This window comes from Panthera tigris, chromosome X (genome assembly GCF_018350195.1).
Source record: "Panthera tigris isolate Pti1 chromosome X, P.tigris_Pti1_mat1.1, whole genome shotgun sequence".
NCBI classification, from domain to species: domain Eukaryota; kingdom Metazoa; phylum Chordata; class Mammalia; order Carnivora; family Felidae; genus Panthera; species Panthera tigris.
In genome coordinates, this window is record NC_056677.1 from 122,202,563 (window position 1) to 122,224,692 (window position 22,130).

The window sequence follows — 22,130 nt, forward strand, 5'->3', positions numbered from 1 at the left end:
CCAAAGCGAGAAGTGTGGGGGTTCAGACATAAAACAGGGCAACCAAGTCAGACCCTACTCTGAGGACAACTTGACCTTGGGGGCAAGAAACGGGACTCTTTCTTCGGGGCTATCTGAGAAGACGCACTCACCAGCAGGAACAGTTGGAAGAGACCAGAGCAAGAAGCGTTGTGGGACAGGAATAAAAAGGGGGCTACCAACGGAGACAGTACTCTGACGGCAAGTTAATCTGGGGGTAAGAAAACAGGACTTTTTCTTGGGGCCTATCTGAGCAGGAGCAACTAACTAACAGGAGAAGGTGGAAGAGGCCACGAAGGGAAGTGTGTGAGGTACAGGAATAAAAGCGGGGGCTACCACCTTTATACCCAACTCTGAGAACAACTTGACCTGGGGGCAAGGAGACACGATTATTTTGGGGCCTATCTGAGCAGTACCGACTAACCAGTAGTAAGAGTTGGAAGAGAACAAAGCAGGAACTGTGTGTGTGTGTGGGGGGGGGCAGTGGCAGGAACAAAAAGGGGGCTACCAATTAAACCCTACTTTGAGGACAGCTTGACCTAGGGGCATGAAAATAGGACTCTTTGTTGGGGCCTATCTGAGCAGGATAAAGGAACAGTTGCAAGAGACTAAATTGAGAAGTGGTGGTGGGGGGCTATAAAAGGGGTGCTACCAACTAAGACCCTACTCTGGAAACAACTTTACCTAGGAGGCAGAAAATAGGTTTCTTTGATGGGGCCTATCTGAGCAGTACCAACTAAACCAGCAGGAAGGGTTGGAACAGTGGCAAGCGCGGGAAGTGTCGGGAAGGGGGGGCAGCAGCATAAAAATGGTGCTCCCAACTGAGACCATACTCTGAGGACAGCTTGACTCTGGGGGCCAGAAAACAGGACATTTTTTGGGGGGCCTATCTGAGATTGATGTCTAACCAGCAGGAACATTTGGAAGAGACTAATGCAGGAAGTGTGGGGGGGGCAGGAAATAAAAGGGGGGGCTAGTAACTGAGACCGTACTCTGAGGACAACTTGATCTAGGGGGCAAGAAAACAGGGCTCTTTGTTGGGACCTATCTGATAAGGACGAACTAACCAGCAGGAACAGTTGGAAGAGAGCAAAGCAGGAAGTGGGGTGGGGAGAGAATAAAAGGGGGACTACAAACTGAAATCCTACTCTGAGGACAAGTTGACTTGGTGGCAAGAAAATAAGACTTTTTTGTTGTGGCCTATCTGAGCAGGACCACCCAACCAGCAGGAAAATTTGGAAGGTCCAAACCAGGAAGGTGGGGGGGCAGGAACAAATGGGGGGCTACAAATTGAGATGCTACCCTGTGGACAACTTGACAGACGAGGCAAGAAAACATGACTCTTATTGGGGCCTATCTGAGTCGGACCAACTGACGAGCAGGAACAGTTGGACGAGATCAAAGCAGGAATTGGGAGGCAGGAATAAAAGCGGACACCAACTGAGATCCTACTCTATGGACAACGTGACCTGGGGGGCAAGAAACCAGGGCTCTTCCTTCTGGCCTATCTGAGCGGTACTACCTAATCAGCAGGAAGAGCTGGAAGACACCAAAGCAGGAAGTGTGGGAGGCATGAGTAAAAGGGGGGCTACCAACTAAGACCCTACTCTGAGGACAACTTGAACTGGGGCAAGTAAACAGGGCTCTTAGTTGGGGCCTATCTGACCAGGACCAACTAGCCACCAGGAGTGGTTGAAGAGACCAAAGCAAGAAGTTTGCCAGGGCAGGTAAAAACGGGGGCTACCAACTGAGACCCTAATCTGAGGATGACTTGACCTGGGGGCAAGAAAACAGGACTCCCTTTTGTGGCCCATGTGAGCAGGACCAAGTAACCAATAGAGCAGTTGGAATGGACCAAAGCAGGAAGTGGGGGGGGGCAGGAAAAAAGGGAGGCAACCAAACACACACCCTACTCTGAGGACAACGTGACCTCGGGGGCAAGAAAACAGGACTCTTGGTTCGTGCCCATGTGAGCTGGACCAACTAACCAGCAGGAACAGTTGGAAGAGACCAAATCAGGAAGTGTGTTTGGAGGAGTGGCAGGAATATAAAGGGGACTACCAAATTAAACCAGACGCTGAGAACAACGTGACCTAGGGGCATGAAACTAGGACTCTTTCTTGCAGCCTACTTGAGAAGGAACAATTAACCAGCAGGAACACTTGGAAGATACCAAAGCAGGAACTGGGTGGATCAGGAATAAAAGGGGGCTACCAACTAAGACCCCACTCTGGAGACAACTTGACCTAGGGGAAAGAAAACAGGAATCATGGTGCAGCCTATCTGAGCAGGGCCAACTAACCAGCAGGAAGAGATGAAAGAGACCAAAGTGAGAAGTGTGGGGGGGGGGAGCAATAAAAGGGGGGCTACAAACTTAAACCCAACTCTGAGGACAACTTGACCTGGGCCAAGGAAACAGGAATATTTGTTGGGCCTTATCTGAACAGGACCAACTAACCAGCAGGAGTGGTTGAAAGAGACCAAACCAGGAAGTGTGTGTGTGTGGGGGGGTGGTCAGCAGGTACAAAAGGGGGGTGCCAAATTAAACACAACTATGAGGACAACTTGTCCTAGGGGCAGGAAAATAGGATTCTTTGTTGAGACATATACAAGCAGGACAAACTAACCTATAGGAACAGTTGGAAGAGACCAAAGCAGGAAGGGGGAGGCAGGAATAAAAGGGGTTAGGCTACCACCTGAAATCCTACTCTGAGGTCAACTTGACCTAGTGGAATAAAAATAGGACTCGTAGTTGGGGCCTATCTGAGCAGGACCAATTAACCAGCAGGAACAGGTTGAAAAGACCGAAGCAGGAAGTGTGGGGTGGGCAATAGGAATAAAAGAGGGGGGCACCAACTGACTCCCTACTCTGATGACCACTTGACCTGGGCGAAAGAAAATAGGACTCTTTGTTGGGCCCTATCTGAGCAGGACCAAGTAACAAGCAGGAACCGTTGGAAGAGACCAAAGTAGACAGTGTGGGAGGGCAGGAAAATAAAGGGGGGGCTACCAAGTAAGACCCTACTCTGGGGACAACTTGATCTAGATGGTAAGAAAACAAGACTGTTCGGTCCTATCTGAGCAGGAGCAAATAACCAGCAGGAGCCTTTGGAAGAGAACCAAGCGGGAATGGGGGGGGGATAAGGAGGGGGCTGCCAAATGGGACCCAATTCTGAGGACAACTTAACCTGGCGGCAAGATAATAGGACTCTTTGGGGGCCAATCTGAGTAGGACCAACTAACCAGTGGGAACAGTTGGAAGAGGCCAAAGCAGGAACTGGGGGGCAGGAATAAAAGGGGGGCTACCAGCTGAGACCATACTCTGAGAACAACTTGACAAAGCGGGCAAGTAAATTAAGACTCTTTTGGAGCCAGTATGAGTAGGACCATCTAACCAGCAGGAAGAGTTGGAAGAGACCAAAGCAGGAAGTGTGGTGAGTAGGAATGAAAGGGGCCTAGTAACTGAGACCCTACTCGGAACACTACTTGACCCAGGGGGCAAGAAAACAGGACTCTTTATAGGGGCCTGTTGAGCAGGACCAACTACACATCAGGAATCGTTGGAAGAGACCAAACCGGTAAGTGGGAGGGAGCAGGAGTAAAAGGGGGGCTGCCAACTGAGTCCCTACTCTGAGGACAACTTGTGTTGGGGACAAGCCAACAGAACTCTTTGTTGGGACATATCTGAGCATGACCAACAAACCAGTGATTACAGTTGGAAGAGACCAAAGCAAGAACTGTGTGTGTGTGTGGGGGGGGGCAGTGCAGCAGGAATAAACGGGGAGGGGGGGGGCTGCCAACTGCAACAATACTCTGAGGACAACTTGACATGGGGTCAAGAAAATAGAACACTTTGTTGGGGCCCTGTCAGAGCAGAATCAACCAACCAGCAAGAACAGCTAGAAGAGACCAAAGCAAGAAGAGAGGGGGGAGGAATAGAAGGGGGGCTACCAACTGAGACACTCCTCTGAGGACAACTTGTCCTAGGAGCAAGAAAACAGGAGGCTTTGTTCAGGCCTATCTGAGCAGGACCAAGTAACCGGCAGGAACGGTTGGAAGAGAGAAAAGTCGGAAGTGTGTGTGGCGGGGTGGCAGGAATAATAGCGGGGACGGGCCCAGGCTCTTCTGCAGCAGGTGTCGGGACTTCATGGAGATCCGCAGGGCCCATCCCGCCCCGGGGAGAGGAGATCAGCCTGGGCCGCGGTGCCGGGCTACCTGTAGAGGGTGGCCGCAGGCCCCGTCCACTCAACTGTGCCTCGGGGATCTGAGGAAGCTGAGGACCTTGGGGTGAGGGACAGGATCCTAGGTCAGGAAAGGGCAGGGACACAGGACGGGGCCACGGTGTCCAGGTGGGGGTCAGAGGGAGGACTGAGGGACTCAGGTCCCCAGGACAGAGGGGACGTCCCAAAGTTCAAGACCTCACGCCTTCTGAGAAGGGCCCTTGGGAGGCATGGGGACTCGCGGAGGAGAGTCGGGCCTGACTCCCGCAGCCGGGTCTCAGAGACACCGGAGGAGGCGCAGGGGGCGGGGGGAGCACTGGGACGCCTCAGTTCTGAAGAGGGCAGGGCCCGTGTCCTGGGGCGATTCCTAATGAGGAGCAGAGGGATCTGCAGGCAAAGGAGCCAGGACCCCACAACAGAGTCAGTCCGCGCAGGCCCCCGGGAGGGATGGGGATACTGGGCGAGGCTGGACTTGGGCATCCGGGTCTCGGATCACCCGGACCGGGGAGTGGGGGTCGGATGGGTGAGCTGGGGAGAACCGAGGACCCGCTGTCGGTCGGGAGCAGCCGCTCCGGCGGGCAGAGGGGAGGAGGGCCCAGGTGCTGTCAGGAGACCAGGTCCACCCCAGCCCAGAGCTACGAAGTCAGTCCGTGCCGCAGGCCCGGGGAGCCCCTGCATCGGGTGGCCAGAGGTGGCGGGCGCCCCGTCACTGAGCCTGGGCGGCGCGTCCCAGAGACCTTCGGACCCTGGTCTGAGGGGCACGAGTTCCCTTCGTCAGCGGCCACGCGCCCAGGCCATCCCCGGGGTGCAGGAGGCCACGGAGGGAGCACCGAGGGAGGGACTCCGGCCCCCAGAACGGAGGCCCCGGCCCGGAAGGCGACCCCTAGCGGCAGCCTAGGCAAGCCCCTAGTGGGAATGAGGCCCCGCGGGGTGTCTGGACTTCCGCATCCGGGTCTCAAGAGACTGGCGGGGCGGGGCGGGGCGGGGCGGGGCGAGGCGAGGGGGCCTCGGCGTCGTCGGCGTCTTCCGGCCTGCGCCTCGAAGCCCGTCGGGCGCGGGAAGGGCGCCGAGCCTCGTGGGCTTCGAGGTGAGGCCCAGAGGGAGGAGCGAGGGAGCCGGGACCCAGAGGGGAATGAGTCCGGCGGTGGGGGCGGCGGTGGAGGCCGCAGGGTGGCGCGACCACGACGACCGTGACCAGGGCGTGAGGCGTGGGCGGCCTCGGGCTCTGGGTCCCAGCCCGACCGAGAGCTGGTTGCGCGCGAGGAGCCGGCGTCAGGCGGCAGAGCCCGAGGCCCAGGCCGCCCAGGGAGTCCGGATGGGGACGAGAGGACAGGGCTGAGGGACCCCAAGGAACCCATGTGAGCCCCTGCCATCGGCCCCGGGCCTCCCCGGACTTGGTCGCCTCGTGCGACGCCAGCCGCCTTGGCCCGGACCTCGCCGGGCCGGGAGGGCTCTGGTGGGAGGCAGCGGGCCCGGGGCTCCCCGGGAGAGCCGTGCGGGAGGACGGCCGGAGGCCCCTTGGACCCCAGCCCCGGGGCCGCCGTCGGAAAGCCGCCCCCGCGGTGGGTCTGGGCGAGGGGAGGGCCTTGGTGTGCGGGGCTGGAGCCCGGTCAGCCGAGGCAGGATCCCGGGCCCTGGCCGGGGTGCAGGGGAGAGAGGAGGCGCTGCCTCCCAGCCCAGGACACCTACGTAGGGCCCAGGAGGCCTGCCCTGCCGCTCGGGTCCGCTCTGGCTGTCAGCGGAGGCCCAGAAGGGGCAGGTCCAGGCTGGATGGGGTGGGGGCTCCCGGGGTGGGGGGGCGCCCAGAGTCCTGGCCAGAACCTCCTGGCCGCAGTGGGGGGTGGGGGCCCGGGGCGGTGCACGCGGTCGGCACCCACCCTGAGACCCTGAGGCGCCCCCTCCGTCCCTCCCTCCGTCTCTCCCTCCCTCCGTCTCTCCCTCCCTCCGTCCGTCCCTCCCTCCGTCCGTCCCTCCCTCCCTCCCTCCCTCCCTCCGTCTTCCAGGGGCTCGGAGAGCTCTGGAGTTGAGGCCTTGGTCTGAGGCAGGAGTCCCGAGGTCACAGAGCAGAGGAGGCGCGGCCGCGTGCCAGTCGGTTGTCCAGGCGAGGTGCGTGCTCCGCGCGTGGGGCCGGGGGCTCGCCCATCCCACCCCAGAGGGGACCCCTCGGCCCCCAACCCCCACGCGGCCCCGCTCTCAGGCCTGGGAGCTGGGGCTCTGTGGGCTGGGCCTCCCCCTGAGGAGCCACCCCTCATCTGTCTTCAGGGTCTCGCGACCATCATGCCCCTGGGTGAGAGGGGTGCGCTCTGCAAGCTTAAGGAGGAGCCAAGAGAGGTCCCGCTGCCATGGGATGCACCGCTGCCAGAGCCTGAGGACAAGGAGGTGGAGTTGAAGAAGGAGGAGGTGGAGGAGGTGGAGGAGGAGGTGGAGGAGGTGGAGTTGGAGGTGGAGGAGGAGGTGGAGGAGGTGGAGGTGGAGGAGGTAGAGTCGGAGGAAGAGGAGTTGGAGGAGGAGGTGGAGTTGGAGGAGGAGAAAGCAGAGGAGGAGGAGAGGGGGGGCCCGTCTCCCCCCCCCTCCTCCTCCTCCTCCTCCTCCCTGTCCTCCTCCTGCTCTGTCCTCATTCTGGTCCCCCTGGAGGAGGGATCTGCTGCTGCCCGGTCCCCGAGTCCTCCCCAGAGCCCTCGGAGCACCTGCCCCTCCCCCAGTGCCATGGCAGGCGCTCCGGGGAGCCAGTCCCACCAGGGCTCCAGCAGCCCCGATGAGGAGGGGTCGAGCACCTGGGGGGCCCCGGCAGGGGCCCAGGCCTCGCTCCCAGATGCGCTCCGCGTGAAGGTGGCCGGCCTGGTGCTGCTGCTGCTCCTCAAGTATCGCACCAAGCAGCCGACCACACGGGCGGAGATGCTGGCGGCGGTCAGCCGAGATGACCGGGACCGCTTCCCCGTGATCTTCCGCCGAGCCTGCGAGTATCTGCAGCTGGTCTTTGGAGTCGACGTGAAGGAAGTGGACCCCCGCGAGCACTCCTACGTCCTGGTCAGCATCCTGGGCCTCAGCTGCGATGGGACGCCGAGTGGTAGGGACGGCATGCCCAAGACCAGCCTCCTGGTGCTGGTCCTGTGGGTGATCCTCCTGGAGGACGACCGTGCCCCTGAGGAGGCGGTGTGGGAAGCGCTGGGGGTCATGGGGGTGTATGCCGGCAGGGAGCACGTATTCTATGGGGAGCCCAGGGAGCTGCTGACCGAAGTCTGGGTGCAGGAAGGGTACCTGGAGTACCGGCAGGTGCCCGGCAGCGAGCCCGCACGCTACGAGTTCCTGTGGGGTCCCAGGGCCCACGCAGAAACCAGCGGCGCGCAGGTGCTGCAGCACATCCTCGCGGTCAACAGCAGGCAGCCCGGGGTCTCCGTGTCTGTCCGAAGAGGCTGTGAGCCATGAGGAAGAGCGGGCCTGAGCCCGAGGGGCATCCGGGCCCGTTCCCGCCTGGGGTCGAGCAGCTTCTCCTGCGGGGCACGAAGCCAGGCCACTTCTCGCCTGCGAGTGCGAGCAGAGCGGGCGCTGGGCGTTGTGAGTAGTGGAGGGCCAGGGCGGCTTGGGGGAAAGCGGGGCCAAGAGCACGTTTGGGTGGGTTCTTGTTCTCTGTCTACGTGGCCTCGGAAATCGATCTTTGTTTCCTCGAGGAAGTTTTCAGATGTTGTTCCTTGTCACAGAAGGTTTCGTGAGCTTCGGGCTCAGCGTGGGAGTGGCACCCACGCCACAGGTGTTCGAGAGTCAGAGTTTTGCCGTTTGGTGCAACGAGCCGGGAACCCTTCCGTCCTCGTTCGGGATCCAGAAGGGAATCGCGGTGCCTGGGCTGGGCACAGACAGGGATGTCTTGCAAACGTGAAGACCTTGGCAGTAAACGGATGGTTTCAGGCCATGGAGAAGTAAAAGATGTTCGTTCTTGCTTCTCGTCCCTTGTCGTCTGTCATTCTGGACAAGGGACGTAGAGATGTGTGCCTGCCTTTGCTCGGGTCTCCAAGAAAGGAGGAGACACTCGATCTGAGCAGAGGTCCCCAGCTCACTGGGACATTTGTGGCCGGACATTCGCCGAGCTCTGCTCGCTCTCGGAAGGGCCCTGTGTTGGCAGTGAGGACACTAGGAGAGAGAGGCAGGACACGTCTCGCCCATAGGTGACTATCTAGCAGCTGCGGTCCCCATGGGAAGGCAGGGAAAGGTCCCCTAAGAGGAGCAGAAGAAATGAAAGAAGGCTGAGGCGGTGGGGCTCCAGGGGGGGAAGCCCTGCAGTGGAGATGCCCTGCCCGAGCCAGGCTGGCCTGGGATCTCGGTTCAGTGCGATGCCTTCCGGGCAGCTGATCACAATGTAGCGGGGAGGGGACAGTGGCTGCGGTGGGCTCCCTGCCTCTGTCTCCAGGAAGTCGGGGAGTGAGAGCCTGGATCTGAGGCGCACAGACTCAGCTGTGCAGAGGGCGGGGGCACGGCCCGAGCCGGTCAGAGTCAAGGTGAGGATCCCGGAAAGGATGGTGACAGAGGTGGGGGCCTCGGTCTGGGATGCCTGGTTCGGGCCGGCAGAGAGAAGGGGCCCGGCCGGGCAGCAAGGCGTGCACGTCGACATGTGAGGGAGCACGGCCGGCCCCCCATCCCGGAATCCAGGTCAGTCCAGCCGGCAGCCCGAGAGACCCCGGCAGGGTGGTCAGGCGGAGCCCTTCTCCCAGCGGGGCTAAGGGTGGTAGACTCGGGGCCCCAGAGGGACGGGCCCAGGCTCTTCCTGGAGCTGGTGTCTGGACCTGAGGGAGAGCGGTAGGGCCTACTACACCCGCCCACCCTGGGTAGAGGCGTTCAGGCCCCGCTGAGGCCCCGGGGTTTCTGGAGAGGGCAGCCGCAGGCTGCGTCCACTCAACTGTACCTCGGGGGTTTGAGGGAGCTGAGGACCTTGGGGTGAGGGACAGGATCCCAGGTCAGAAAGGGCAGGGGCACGGGCCGGGCTAGGGAGTCCAGGTGGGGACATGGGGGGGGAGGACCGAAGGACTCAGGTCCCTAGGACACACAGAAGGAACCTGCCAGAGTTCGGGCACCCGCGTCCTTCTGTGAAGGGCCATGGGCAGGATGGGCATTTGGGTGGACAAGTCGGGCCGGACTTCCACAGCGGAGTCTCACAGCCACGGGGTGTGTGTGTGTGTGTGTGTGTGGGCGGGGGGAGGCGGCTGGGACACCTCAAGTGGGCAGAGGGCAGGGCCTGGGTCCTGCGGCCATTCTTGGCGAGGATGCAGAAGGAGGACAGAGGGAGCCTGGGCCCCTCAACAGAGTCAGTCTGAGCCTTCCGAGTGCCTGCCCCTCCCCCGCTGACATGGCAGGTGCTCCGTGGAGCCAGTCCGATGAGGACCCCAGCAGCCCCGATGAGGAGGGGTCCAGCAGCAGAGGGGACCCAGGAGGAGCCCAGCCCTCGCTCCCAGACGCATTCAGCCTGAAGCTGGCTGACCTGGTGGCATTCCTGCTCCTCAGGTATCGCACTCAGCAGCCGACCGACCACACAGGCGGAGATGCTGGCGGCGGTCAGCCAAGATGACCAGGACCACGTCTCCGTGATCTTCCACCAAGCCTGCGAGTATCTGCAGCTAGTCTTTGGTGTTGACGTGAGGGAAGTGGACCCCAGAGACCACTCCTTCTTCCTGGTCACCATCCTTGGCCTGATATGTGATGGGATGCTAAGCAGTAGGCAGGGCATGCCCACGGCCAGCCTCCTGGTGCTGGTCTTGGGGGTGGTCCTCCTGGAGAACAACTGTGCCCCTGAGGAGGAGGTGTGGAACGTGCGGGCTACCAACTGAGACCTACTCTGATGACAACGTGACCTAGGGGCAAGAAATCAGGACGCGTTATCAGGGCATACGTGAGTAGCACCAACTAACCAGCAGGATCAGTTGGAAGAGACCAAAGTGGGAAGTGTGTGGCCACCATGAATAAAAGGGGAGCTAACAACTGAAGACCAACTCTGAGGACAACGTGACTTGGGGGCAAGAAAACAGGACTTTCTTTTGGGGCTTATCTGAGCAGGACCAACTAACCAGATGGAACAGTTGGAAAAGACCAAAGCAGAAAGTGGGTGGGGGGGGCTACCAACTGGGATCCTACTCTGAGGACCACTTGATCTAGAGGACAAGAAAACAGGACTCTTTGCTCGGGCCTCAATGCGCAGGACCAACTAACCAGCAGGAATATTTGGTGGAGACCAAAGATGGGAGTGTGTGCTGGGGAGGGGTGGCTGGAGTAAAACGGGGGCTACCAACTGGAACCCTACTCTGAGGACCACTTGACCTGGGGGAAAGATAAAAGGACTCATTGTTGTGGCCTATTTGAAGAGGACCAACTAACCGGCAGGAGCAGGTGGAAGAGACCGAGGCGGAACTTTGTTGGGGGTAGGAATAAACGGGGGGCTACCAACTGAGAAACTACTCTGAGGGCAACTTGAACTGGGGGCAAGAGAACAGGACTCTTTGTTGGGGCCTATCTGAGCAGGAACACCTAATCAGCAGGACCAGTAGGAAGAGACCAAAGCAGGAACTGTGCGGGGGGCAGCAGGAATAAAAGGGGGGCAACCACCTGAAACCATTCTCTGAGTAGAACTTAACCTGGGGGCAAGAAAAAAGGACTCTTTGTTGGGGCCTATCTGTGCCGGAGCAACTAACCAGCATTAACATTTTGAAGAGACCAATGCAGGAAGTGGGGGAAACGAATAAAAGGGAAGGCAACCATCTGAGACCCTATCCTGAACACAATTTGACCCGGTGGCAAGAAACCAGGACTACTGGTGCGTGTCTATCTGAGCAGGACCAACTAAGAAGTAGGGACAGTTGGAGGAGACCACAGCGGGAAGAGGGGGAAGGGAACAAAGGGGGACTAAACACTGAAACCCTACTTTGAAGACACCTTGACCTGGGGCAAGAAAATAGGACTCTTTCTTGGGGGCTATCTGAGCCGGACCATCTAAGCAAAAGGAACAGTTGGAAGAGACCAAAGCAGCAAGTGGAAGCAATAAAGGGGGCCTACCAACTGAGACCCTACTCTGAGGACACCTTGACCTGGGGGCAAGTCAACAGGACTCTTTGCTGGGGCCTATCTGAGCAGGACCAACTAACCAGCAGGAACAGTTGCAAGAGACCAAAGCGGGAAGTGGGGAGGGGCAGGAATAAAAGGGGTGCTACCAAGTGAGACACTACTCTGAGGACAATTTGACATAGGGGGCAGGAAAACAGGACTCTTGGTGGTGCCTATCTGAGCAGAACCAACTCATCAGGAACATTTGGAGGAGACCAAAGCAGGAAGTGAGTGTGTGTGTGTGTGTGTGTGTGTGTGTGTGTGTGTTGGGGGGTGGCAGGAATGAAAGTGGGGCTACAAACTGAAAACCAACTCTGAGGACAAATTGACCTGGGGGAAGAAAATCAGTCTTTGTCGGGGCCTATCAGAGCAGGTCCACTTAACCAGAAGGAACTGTTGGAAGAGATCAAAGTGGGAATTGGGGGAGGACAAGAATAAAAGGAGGGTACAAACTCAGACACTAACTACTCTGAGCATAACTTGACCTAGGGGGCATGAAAACATAACTCTTTGTTTGCCCTATCTGAGCAGGAACAATGAACCGGCAGGGACATTTGGAAGAGACCAAAGTGGGAAGTGAGGAGGCAGGAATAAAAGAGGGGTACCCTCTGAAACCCTACTCTGAGGACTCCTTGACCAGGGAGCAAGAATATAGGACTTTTTGTTGGGGCCTATCTGAGCAGAACCAACTAACAAGCAGGAATACTTGGAAAAGACCAAAGCAAAATGTGTGGGGTGAGGCTGCGAGTATAAAGGGGGCGTACCAACTGAGACCCTACCTTGGGGACAGCTTCATCTAGGCAGCAAGAAAATAGGACTTTTCGTTGGGGCCTAAGCAGAGCAAGGATCCAGCAGGGACATTTGGAGCAGACATAAGCGGGAAGTTGGGATGTGCAGGAATAAAGGCAGGGCTACTGCCTGCAACTCTACTCTGAGGACAACTTGACTTGGGGGCAAAAAAACAGGACTCTGTGTTGGGGCCTATCTGAGCAGGATGTACTCATCAGCAGGAACAATTGGACGAGACCAAAGCAGGAAGTGTGGGGCGGGGGGCAGGAATGGGTGGGGGGGCTACCAACTGAGACCCTACTCTGAGGGCAACTTAACCTAGGGGGCAAGAAAACAGGACTCTGTGTTGGGACATAGGTGAGCAGGACCAACTAACTAGAAGGAACAGTTAGAAGAGACCAAATAGGGAAGTGTGTGGGGGGTGGGAATAAAAGGGGAGCAACCAACTGAGACCCGACTCTGAGGACAACTTGACTCAGGAGGCAAGGAAACAGGACTCTTTGTTGGGGGCCTACCTGACCAGGAACAACTAACCAACAGGAGCAGTTGGAAGAGACCAAAGCGAGAAGTGAGGGAGGGGCAGGAATAAAAGGGGGACTACCAACTGAGAACTTACTCTGAGGACAACTTGTCCTGGGGCAAGAAAACAGGACTCTTGGTTGGGGCCTATCTAAGCAGGACCAGCTAACCAGCAGGAACAGTTGGAAGAGAGCAAGCGGGAAGTGGGGGTGGGGCAGTTATAACAGGGGGGCTAAAAGCTGAGACCCGACTCTGAGGACAACTTGACCTATGGGACAAGAAATCAGGACTCTAAGTTGGGGCCTATGTGAGCAGGACCACCTAAGCAGCAGGACCATTTGGAAGAGACCCATGCAGGAAATGTGGGGGGTGCGGGAATAAAAGTAGGGCTACCAACTGAGACCCTACTCTGAGGACAACTCGACCTAGGGAGTAAGAAAACAGGACTCTTCTTTGGGGCCTATCTGAGCAGGACCAACTAAGCAGCAGGAACTGTTGGAAGAGACCAAAGCAGGAAGTAGGGGGCGCGGGAATAAAAGGGGGCTAACAACTAAGACCTTACTCTGGGGACAACTTGACCTAGGGGGCAAGTAAAGAGGACTCTTTGTTGGGCCCTATCTGAGCAAGACCAAGTAACCAGCAGGAATAGTTGGAAGAGATCAAAGTGGGAAGTGGGGGAGAGAGAATAAAAGGGGGGCTACAAACTGAAACACTACTCTGAGGACATCTTGATCTGGAAAAACAGATCTTGATCAAGAAAACAGGACTCTTTGTTGGGACTGTCTGAGGAGGGCCAGCTCACCAGTAGGAACAGTTGTTAGACAGCCAAGCAGAACATGTGCAGAAGGGTTAGGAATAAAAGGGGAGGCTACCAACTGAGACCATGCTCTGAGGACAACTAGACCTAGGGGGCAAGGAAACAGGACTCTTTGCTGTGGCCTATCTAACAAGGCCCAACTAATCAGCAGGAACAGTTGGAGAAGACAGAAGCTTGAAGCAGGGTGGCAGCGTTAAAGTGGGGCTACCAACTAAGGCCCTACTCTGAGGACCATGTAACCTGGGGCCAAGAAAACAGGGCTCTTTGTTGGGGCCTATCTGAGCAGGACCAACTCACTAACAGGAACAGTTGGAAGAGGCCAAAGTGTGAATTGCAGGGGCAGGAATAAAAGGGGGGCCACCGACTGAGACCCTACTCTGAAGACAACTTGATATAGGGGACAAGAAAACAGGACTATTGGTTCCGGCCTATCTGAGTAGGACCAACTAACTAACAGGAACAGCTGGAAGAGACCAAAGAAGGATTGGGGGGCAGGAAAAAAGGGAGGCTGCCAACTGAGAACCTGTTCTTCAGACAAGTTGACATTGGGGGCAAGAAACAGGGCTCTTTGTTGGGACCTACCTGAGCAGGACCAACTAACCAGCAGGACCAGCTGGAAGAGACCAAAGCGGGAAGCGTGGGGGGAGAAAACAATAGCGGGGGGGAGCCACAAACTGAAACCCTACTCGGAGGGGAACTTGACCTGGGGCAAGAAGAAAACAGGACTCTTTTGGGGGGCCTATCTGAGCAGGAGTAACCAACCAGCAGGAAAAACTGGATTAGACCAAAGGAGGAAGCGGGGGCGGGGGGGGGGCAGGAATAAATGGGGAAGCTACAAACTGAGACCCTACTCTGCAGAAAACTTGACCTAGAGGGCAAGAAAATAGGACATTTTCTTGGGGCCTATCTGAAGACAACCAACTAACCAGCAGATACAGTTGGAACATACCAAAGCAGGCAGAGGGGGGAGGCAGGAATAGAAGGGGTACAACCAACTGAGACCATACTCTGAGGATAACTTCACCTAGGGGTCTTGAGAAATGGACTCTTTGTTGCGGCCCATCTGAGAAGAACCAACTAACTAGCAGATACAGTTGGAACAGACCAATGCGGCAAGTGTTTGGTGGAAGCAATAAAAGGGGGTCTGCCAACTGAGGTCCTACTGTGAGATCAACTTGACCTAGTGGGAAAAAAACAGGACTCTTTTTTGGGCCTATGTGAGCAGGACCAACTAACCAGCAGGAACAGTTGGAAGAGACCAAAGCTGGAAGTGTGTGAGGGGGTGCAGGAATAAAAAGGGGCTACCAGCTGAAACCCTACTCTGAGGACAAACTGACATGGGGGCAAGAAAACAAGACTCTTTGTTGGAGTCTATCTGAACAGGACCAACTAACCAGCAGGAACCTTTGGAGCAGATCAAAGCTGGAAGTGAGGGGAGGCATCAATAAAAGTGGGGCTACCAACTGAGACCCTACTCTGAGGACCATTTGACCTGGAGCAAGAAAACAGAACTCTTTGTTGGGGCTTATCTGACCAGGAACAACTAACCGGCAGGAGCAGTTGGAAGAGACCAGGAAGTGGGGAGGGCAGGTATAGAAGAGGGCCTACCAACTGAGACCCTGCTCTGAGGATAACTTGATGTGGGGGCATGAAAACAGGACTCTTTGTTGGGGCCTATCTTAGCAGGACCCAATGAACCAATAGTAGCAGTTGTGAGAGACCAAAGCAGCATGTGGGGAGGCAGGAGAAAAAGGGAGGCAACCAACTGAGACCCTACTCTGAGGACAAATTGACCTAGGGGGCAAGAAAACAGGACTCTTGTTTCGGGCCTACATGAGCAGGACCAACTCACCAGCAGGAACCATTACGAGAGAAGAAATGAGGAAGTGTGTGTAAGGGGGTGGCAGGAATAAAAAGGGGGCTACCGACAGAAACCCTACTTTGAGGACAACGTGACATAAGGACATGAAAATAGGACTGATTGTTGTGGCCTACCTGAGTAGGACCAACTAACCAGCAAGAACTGTTGGCCCAGGAATAAAGGGGGGGGGGCTAACAACTAAGACTTTACTCTGGGGACAACTTGACCTAGGGGGCAAGTAAAGAGGACTCTTTGTTGGGCCCTATCTGAGCAAGACCAACTAACCAGCAGGAATAGGTGGAAGAGACCAAAGCGGGAAGTGGGGGAGAGAGAATAAAAGGGGGGCTACAAACTGAAACGCTACTCTGAAGACAACTTGACATGGGGGTAAGAAAACGGGACTCTTTGTTGGGACTATCTGAGGAGGGCCAGCTCACCAGTAGGAACAGTTGTTAGACAGCTAAGCAGAAAGTGTGCAGAGGGGGTAGGAATAAAAGGGGGCCTACAAACTGAGACCCTACTCTGAGGACAACTTGACCTAGGGGGCAAGGAAACCGGACTCTTTGCTGCAGCCTATCTAACAAGGCCCAACTAATCAGCAGGAACAGTTGGAGAAGACAAGAGCTTGAAGCGGGGTGGCAGCATTAAAGTGGGGCTACCAACTAAGGCCCTACTCTGAGGACCATGTAACCTGGGGCCAAGAAAACAGGACTCTTTGTTGGGGCCTATCTGAGCAGGACCAAGTTACCAAAGTAGTTGGAAGAGACCAAAGGGGGAAGTGTGTGGGGGCAGGAATAAAAGGGGGACTACCAACGGAAACACACCTCTGAGGAAAACATGCCCTGGGGGCAAGGAAACAGGAATTTGGGGGGGGGGTCTGAGTAGGACCAACTAACTAGAGGGAACAGTTGGAAGGGACCAAAGCAGGAATTGTGTGGGTGAGGCAGCAGGAATAAAAGTGGGGCTGCCAACTGAAACCCTACTTTGAGGACAAATTGACCAGGGGGCAAGAAAATAGGAGTCTTTATTGGGGTCTACCTGAGCAGGACCAAGTAAGCATCAGGAACTGTTGGAAGAGACCAAAGCAGGAAGTAGGGGGTGCAGGAATAATAGGGGACGCCAACAACTAAGGCCTTACTCTGGGGACAATTTGACCTAGGGGGCAAGTAATTAGGACTCTTTGTTGGGCCCTATCTGAGCAGGACCAACTAAGCAGCAGGGATAGGTGGAAGGGACGGAAGCGGGAAGTGTGGGAGAGGGAATAAAAGAGGGCCTACCAACTGAAACCGTACTCCGAGGACAACTTGACTTGGGGGCAAGAAACTAGGACACTTTGTAGGGACTATCTGAGGAGGACCAACTCACCAGTAGGAACAGGTGTTAGACAGCTAAGCAGAAAGTGTGCGGAGGGGGTAGGAATAAAAAGGGGGCTACCTACTGATATACTTCTCTGAAGACAATGTGACCTAGGGGGCAAGAAAACAGGGCTCTTTCCTGGGGCCTATCTTAGAAGGATCAACTAACCAGCATGAGCAGTTGAAGAGACCACCTAGGGAAGTGTTAGGTGGAGAAGGAATAAAACTGGGGCACCCAAAGGAAACCCTACACTGAGGGAAACTGGGCCTCGGGGGCAAGAAAAGAGGACTCTTTCCTGGGGCCCATCTGAGTAGGACCAACGAACCATCAGGAATAGTTGTAAGAGACCAAAGCAGAAAGTGGGAGGAGGCAGAAATAAAAGGGGGGCTATCATCTGAGACCCTACTCTGAGGACAACTTGACTTAGGGGACAAGAAAATAGGACTCTTTGATGGGGCCTACCTGAGCAGGACCAACTAAGCAGCAGGAACTGTTGGAAGAGACCAAAGCGGGAATTGGGTGGGGTAGGAATAAAGGGGGGCTAACAACTGAGACCCTACTCTGGGGACAGCTTGACCTAGGGAGCAATAAAACAAACAATACTCTTGGTGGGACCTATGTGAGCAGGACCAACTAACTCGCAGTAACAGTTGGAAGAGACCAAACCTGGAAGAGTGCTGGGGTCAGGAAAAAAAGTGGGGCTAACAGTTGAAACCCAACTCTGGACAATCTGAGCTGGTGGCAAGAAAATGACTCTTTGTTGGGGCCTATCTGAGCAGGACCAACTAACCAGGAGGAACAGTAGGAAGAGTCGAAAGCAGGAAGTGTGTGTGTGTGGTGGGGGGAGAAGCAGGAATAAAAGGGGGTACCAACTGAAACCCTAGTCTGAGGACAACTTGACCTGGAGGCAAGAAAACAGGACTCTTTGTTGAGGGCCATATAAGCAGGACCAAGTAACCAGCAGGAACAGATGGAAGAGACCAAAGCGGAAAGTATGTGGGGGGCTGGAAGAAAAGGGGTACTACCGACTGAGCCCCAACTCAGAGGACAACTTGTCCTGGGCGCAAAAAAAACAGGATTTTTTGTTGGGGCCTATCTGAGCAAGACCAACTAACAAGCAGGAACATTTGGAAGAGACCCAAGCAGAAAGTGTGTGTGTGGGTGGGGGGCAGAAATCAAAGAGGAGGCTACCAACTAGGACCCTCCTCTGGTGACAACTTGATCTAGGCCGCAGGAAAATAGGACTTTTTGTTGAGGCCTATCTAGGTAGAACAAGTAACCAGCAGGAACAGTTGGAAGAGACCAAACCAGAAAGTGTGGGCGGGCAGGAATAAAAGGGGAGGCTACCATCTGAGACCCTACCCTGGGGACAACTTGACCTAGGGAGCAAAACAAAACAAAACAAAACAAAACAAAACAGGAATCTTGGTGGGGCCTCTCTGAGCAAGACCAACTAACCAGCAGGAACAGTTGAAACAGATCAAAGAGGGAAGTATGTGGGGAACAGGAATAATGGGGGGGGGGATACAAACTGAAACTCAACTCTGAGGACAACTTGAACTCGGGGCAAGAAAACAGGAGTATTGTTGGGGCCTGAGAAGGAACATCTAACGAGTAGGAACAGTTGAAAGACACCAAATCAGGACGTGTGTGTCGGGGGGTGGCAGTAGTAAAAGGGGGACTTCCCAACTGAAATCATACTCTGAGGACAACTTGATTTGAGGGCAGGAAAACAGCACTTTTTGTTGGGGCCTATCTAAGCAGGACAAACTATCCACCCGGAACAGTTGGAAGAGACCAAAGCAGGAAGTGGGGGGGGGCAGGAGTAAAGCGGGGGGGGGGCACGAAAGTAAGACCCTACTCTGGGGAAAACCTGACCTAGGGGGCAAGAAAACAAGACTCTTTCTTTGGGCGTATCTGAGCAGGACCAAGTAACCACAAGGAGAATTTTGGAAGAAACCAAGGAGGGAATTGTGTGTGGTGCATGAATAAAAGGGGTGCTACCACCTTAAACCCAACTCTGAGGACAACTTACTTTGGGGCAAGAAAACATGACTTATTCTTGGGGCCTATCTGAGCAGGACCAACTAAACAGCAGGAAGTGTTGGGAGAGAACAAAGCAGGAATGGGGGGAGCAGGAATACAAAGGGAGGCTACAAATGAGAACCTACTCTGGGGACAACATGACCTAGGGGAGAGAAAATAGGACTCTTTGTTGGGCCCTACATGAGCAGGACAAACTTACCAACAGGAGTGGTTGGACGAGACCAAGGAGGGAAGCGTGTGGGGTGCAGGAAACAAGGTGGGCTACGAACTTAAACCCAACTCTGAGGACAATTTACCTGGGGGCAAGAAAACATGACTTATTCTTTGGGCCTATCTGAGCAGGACCAACTAACCAGCAGGAACAGTTGGAAGAGATCAAAGCAGGAATTGGAGGGGGGCAGGAATGAAAAGGACGCTACAAATGAGACCCTACTCTGGGGACAACTTGACCCAGGGGACAAGAAAATAGGACCCTTTGTTGGGGCCTATCTGAACAGGACCAACTAACTAGCAGGAACAGTTGGAAGAGACCAAAAACGGAATTGTGTGGGGGCAGCATAAAAGGGGGCCTGAGACCCTACCCTGAGGACCACTTGACACAGGGGGCATGAAAACAGGACTTTTTGTTGGGGCCTTTCTGAGCAGTACCAAGTAACCAGCAGGAAATTTTGGAAGAGACCAAGGCAGTAAGTATGGGGGGGGAGGGCAGGTAGGAATAAATGGGGGCTACCAAGTAAGACTAGGCCAAGTCCTGTAGGGATTGCCATCTTCTGACAGGTACCGACCCCAAGGGTCCATCTGACCCAGGCAGCCTTGGGGGCAGCCCAAGCCAGGACTAACCAGGGCCTGGCTCTTGACCAAATCTGAGAGACCAGCAACTGGTCTCCCCCATCCCTGGAGTGGGAGTAGACCTCGGATCATGGTTTCTCTTCCCATCCAGGGCCTGGTCCCATGAAACAATGTTCCTGGCTGCAGACAGGAGCCCTTCCTGGGAACTCAAACCAGATGTTTGCATATTCTTTTGGAAAAGAGAGAAGCTGGGGGCCCTGTGCCCATCCCCTCCCCCACACTTGGCCAGTGCTGCCTTGCCAGATCAGCTGTGAGCCACCTTTGTGACATCACATGACAAATAAAGAGGCGATGACTTAGGTAGCTGGTTGCCTCACTACGAGATTCTAGAATTTTGTGGACGGTATATATTGGGCATCCCCATACTGACCGAAGGCATTTGCGACTTGAGAGGTCAGTGAGACATTCTCATGGCAAAAGTGCTCCTGGTCTAGACTAGCTCCATGGCTAGTCAGAGTGCTAAGGAGATACCCAAAGGGAAGCTGGCCCCATCTGATGATGGAGAGCCAGCACCAGAATTACCATCTAGTTCATCCCAGGATCCAAATTTGGATTCCGGGGAGATTTTGGTGATGAATAGGGACCAAGCAGTGATCCAAGATCCAGGCCCCCAAGACAACCCACAACCACAGGCCCCAAACCAAGGTGCCGCCAACGTGGGAGAAAACAACAGTATTCTTGGGCTCTCCTTCCCAAGAAAGCTTTGGATGATCCTGGAGGACAACACCTTCACGTCGGTGCGCTGGAACGATGCCGGGGACACCGTGATCATCGACGAAGACCTTTTCCAGAGGGAGGTTCTTCACCGCAGAGGCGCGGAGAGAATCTTTGAAACTGACAGCTTGAAGACTTTCATCCGCCTGCTGAACCTGTACGGCTTCAGCAAAATACGCGCAACCGACCCTTGGGGGAATCAGTCCCCAGGGAATAAGAGAATGCTGGTAAGTAGAAAGTCCGTGGTTTCCCATGTTTTCTGTCTTTTCAGCACCTTCCTAGTAGACCCCAGATGAATGATCTACTGAAAGGGTTTAATTTCCGAGGACAACTTTCTTTCTCGAGAGACATTATGGAGAGATGAGAAAGTCTAGGCTTTCCTATTAACCTACAACCCCCTTAGATGGAGTGTGCATGTATGACTAAACATTCAGAGGCCAGGTAACGTCAAATAGGTATGTGAATCCCTTCAACTGGGCTTTATGTGTCTTTATTCAGTGAGTTTAGTTAGGTCCCAGGGCATAGTGAGCCTTGTAGACAACTTAAAAGGATCTTTTCTCCATAGTAGAACCAGACCATTATGACTGCTGTGGGAGGGGCCAGAGGCAGGGAGCGGTGGTGGGGGGATCCAGGGGCGGGGAGTGGGGGGGGTAAGGGGGGAGGGGGAATGGGAGGAGGAGGCGGAGGGGGGGAGAAGAAGAGGAAGGAGAGAGGTGGAAGGGGATTGTGGGGGGAAGAGAAGGGAGAGGGAGGCAAGGGGGAGGATGGGGGAGAAGGGGAGGAGGAACGGGGAGGGAGAGGGAGAAGAGGGAAAGGAGGTGGCAGTCTCGGTGGCAGCAGACACAAATCTTCCCTCCCAGAATGACTAAAATGATGAATCTCGCATCTCGTTTCAGATTTACCGCAACGCCAACTTTCAGAGAGACAAGCCTTTCCTGCTCGGGAACATTCAGAGGAAAAGTGACCTGAGAGTCACCACCACCTGGCTAGGCACCAGTGCACCAACTCCAAAGAGAAAGAAGCCGGTGGCAGCAACAAGACAGTCCCCACGAATCCATCACGAGGAACCCGCCAACGACGACGAGACGGTCCCCGGCGCAGCCCCAAACGCTCAGGGTCCCAGCGGCAGCCAGTCCTTCGCCTTCTCTGGCATTTGGTCTCTGAGCAGCGCAGCCGGGTACGCCATGGCAACTCATGGCCCGAGTGAGCCAGGTGGCCTGAGTGGGGAGGGCACCTCCAGGAACATGATGTTTGCGCCCCTGGCTACTGCCAGAAGGGATGACACAGGGGAACTGCCCATCAGCCCCCCAGTTTACCCCGACTATGGTACGGTGATGTCTCTGTATAACACCTGTTATTCCATCCTGCTGGCGGCCCTGTCAGTCATGTCCCCAAACGAGGCCCCCAGTGAGAACGAGGAGCAGGAGGGCTCCTCAGATTACAAGTGTGCCCTCTGTGAACATTTCAAGGAAAATCCGGGTCCCTAGGCTCACAGGCCACTGACGACAGCTAAAAACTCACCACTGTAACCGTCAATCTATTTTTGGCTTTAATGGAAACAAACACAACTCCGCGGGAGTAAATAAACAGTCTGACTAGAACCGCGAATCTGTGTTCTTTCTCACGTATGATGCTACACACACCTTATGCGATAAGCCCGGGGAGGCTGGGAATCCTGGCCTGAGACAGGTTCTGGCCCCCTACTGTCCTCTGTCCTTCGAAGCGGCAGCGTTTTTGCAGCCTCGGCCAAGGACCTGGCTAGGGAGCATGGAGGAGGCAAGCCCAGGAAGATCTGGTCCCCTGAGCCTCGCCTGCGGGTCAGGAGACAGAACCGCCTCACTCCTGACCTTGGGGGTGTCAC

General features: G+C 55.6%; 2 protein-coding genes and 1 long non-coding RNA gene across 5 annotated transcripts; all 3 read left to right on the forward strand.

Moving 5' to 3' along the window:
- The first annotated feature begins 5,226 nt into the window (after window positions 1-5,226).
- LOC122235541 lies at window positions 5,227-6,632 on the forward strand. The gene is made up of 3 exons (XR_006213592.1): window positions 5,227-5,325; window positions 6,242-6,344; window positions 6,501-6,632. It is a non-coding gene; the product is annotated as an uncharacterized LOC122235541 (long non-coding RNA).
- Window positions 6,633-6,777: 145 nt separating this feature from the next.
- LOC122235538 (melanoma-associated antigen 9-like) lies at window positions 6,778-8,171 on the forward strand. 3 transcript variants are annotated; one of them, XM_042975271.1, is made up of 2 exons: window positions 6,778-7,793; window positions 7,911-8,171. In XM_042975271.1, the coding sequence occupies exon 1, from the start codon at window positions 6,945-6,947 to the stop codon at window positions 7,662-7,664; it is 720 nt and encodes a 239-aa protein (XP_042831205.1). In that variant the 5' UTR covers window positions 6,778-6,944; the 3' UTR covers window positions 7,665-7,793; window positions 7,911-8,171. The 3 variants fall into 3 exon arrangements, with proteins under 3 accessions (XP_042831205.1, XP_042831204.1, XP_042831206.1); XM_042975270.1 differs by having other exon boundaries at window positions 7,937-8,171; XM_042975272.1 differs by having other exon boundaries at window positions 7,940-8,171.
- Window positions 8,172-19,912: 11,741 nt separating this feature from the next.
- Window positions 19,913-21,870, forward strand: LOC122235537 (heat shock transcription factor, X-linked member 3-like). Its single transcript, XM_042975269.1, has 2 exons — window positions 19,913-20,496; window positions 21,166-21,870. The coding sequence occupies exons 1-2, from the start codon at window positions 19,999-20,001 to the stop codon at window positions 21,754-21,756; spliced, it is 1,089 nt and encodes a 362-aa protein (XP_042831203.1). The 5' UTR covers window positions 19,913-19,998; the 3' UTR covers window positions 21,757-21,870.
- The last annotated feature ends 260 nt before the right edge of the window (window positions 21,871-22,130 follow it).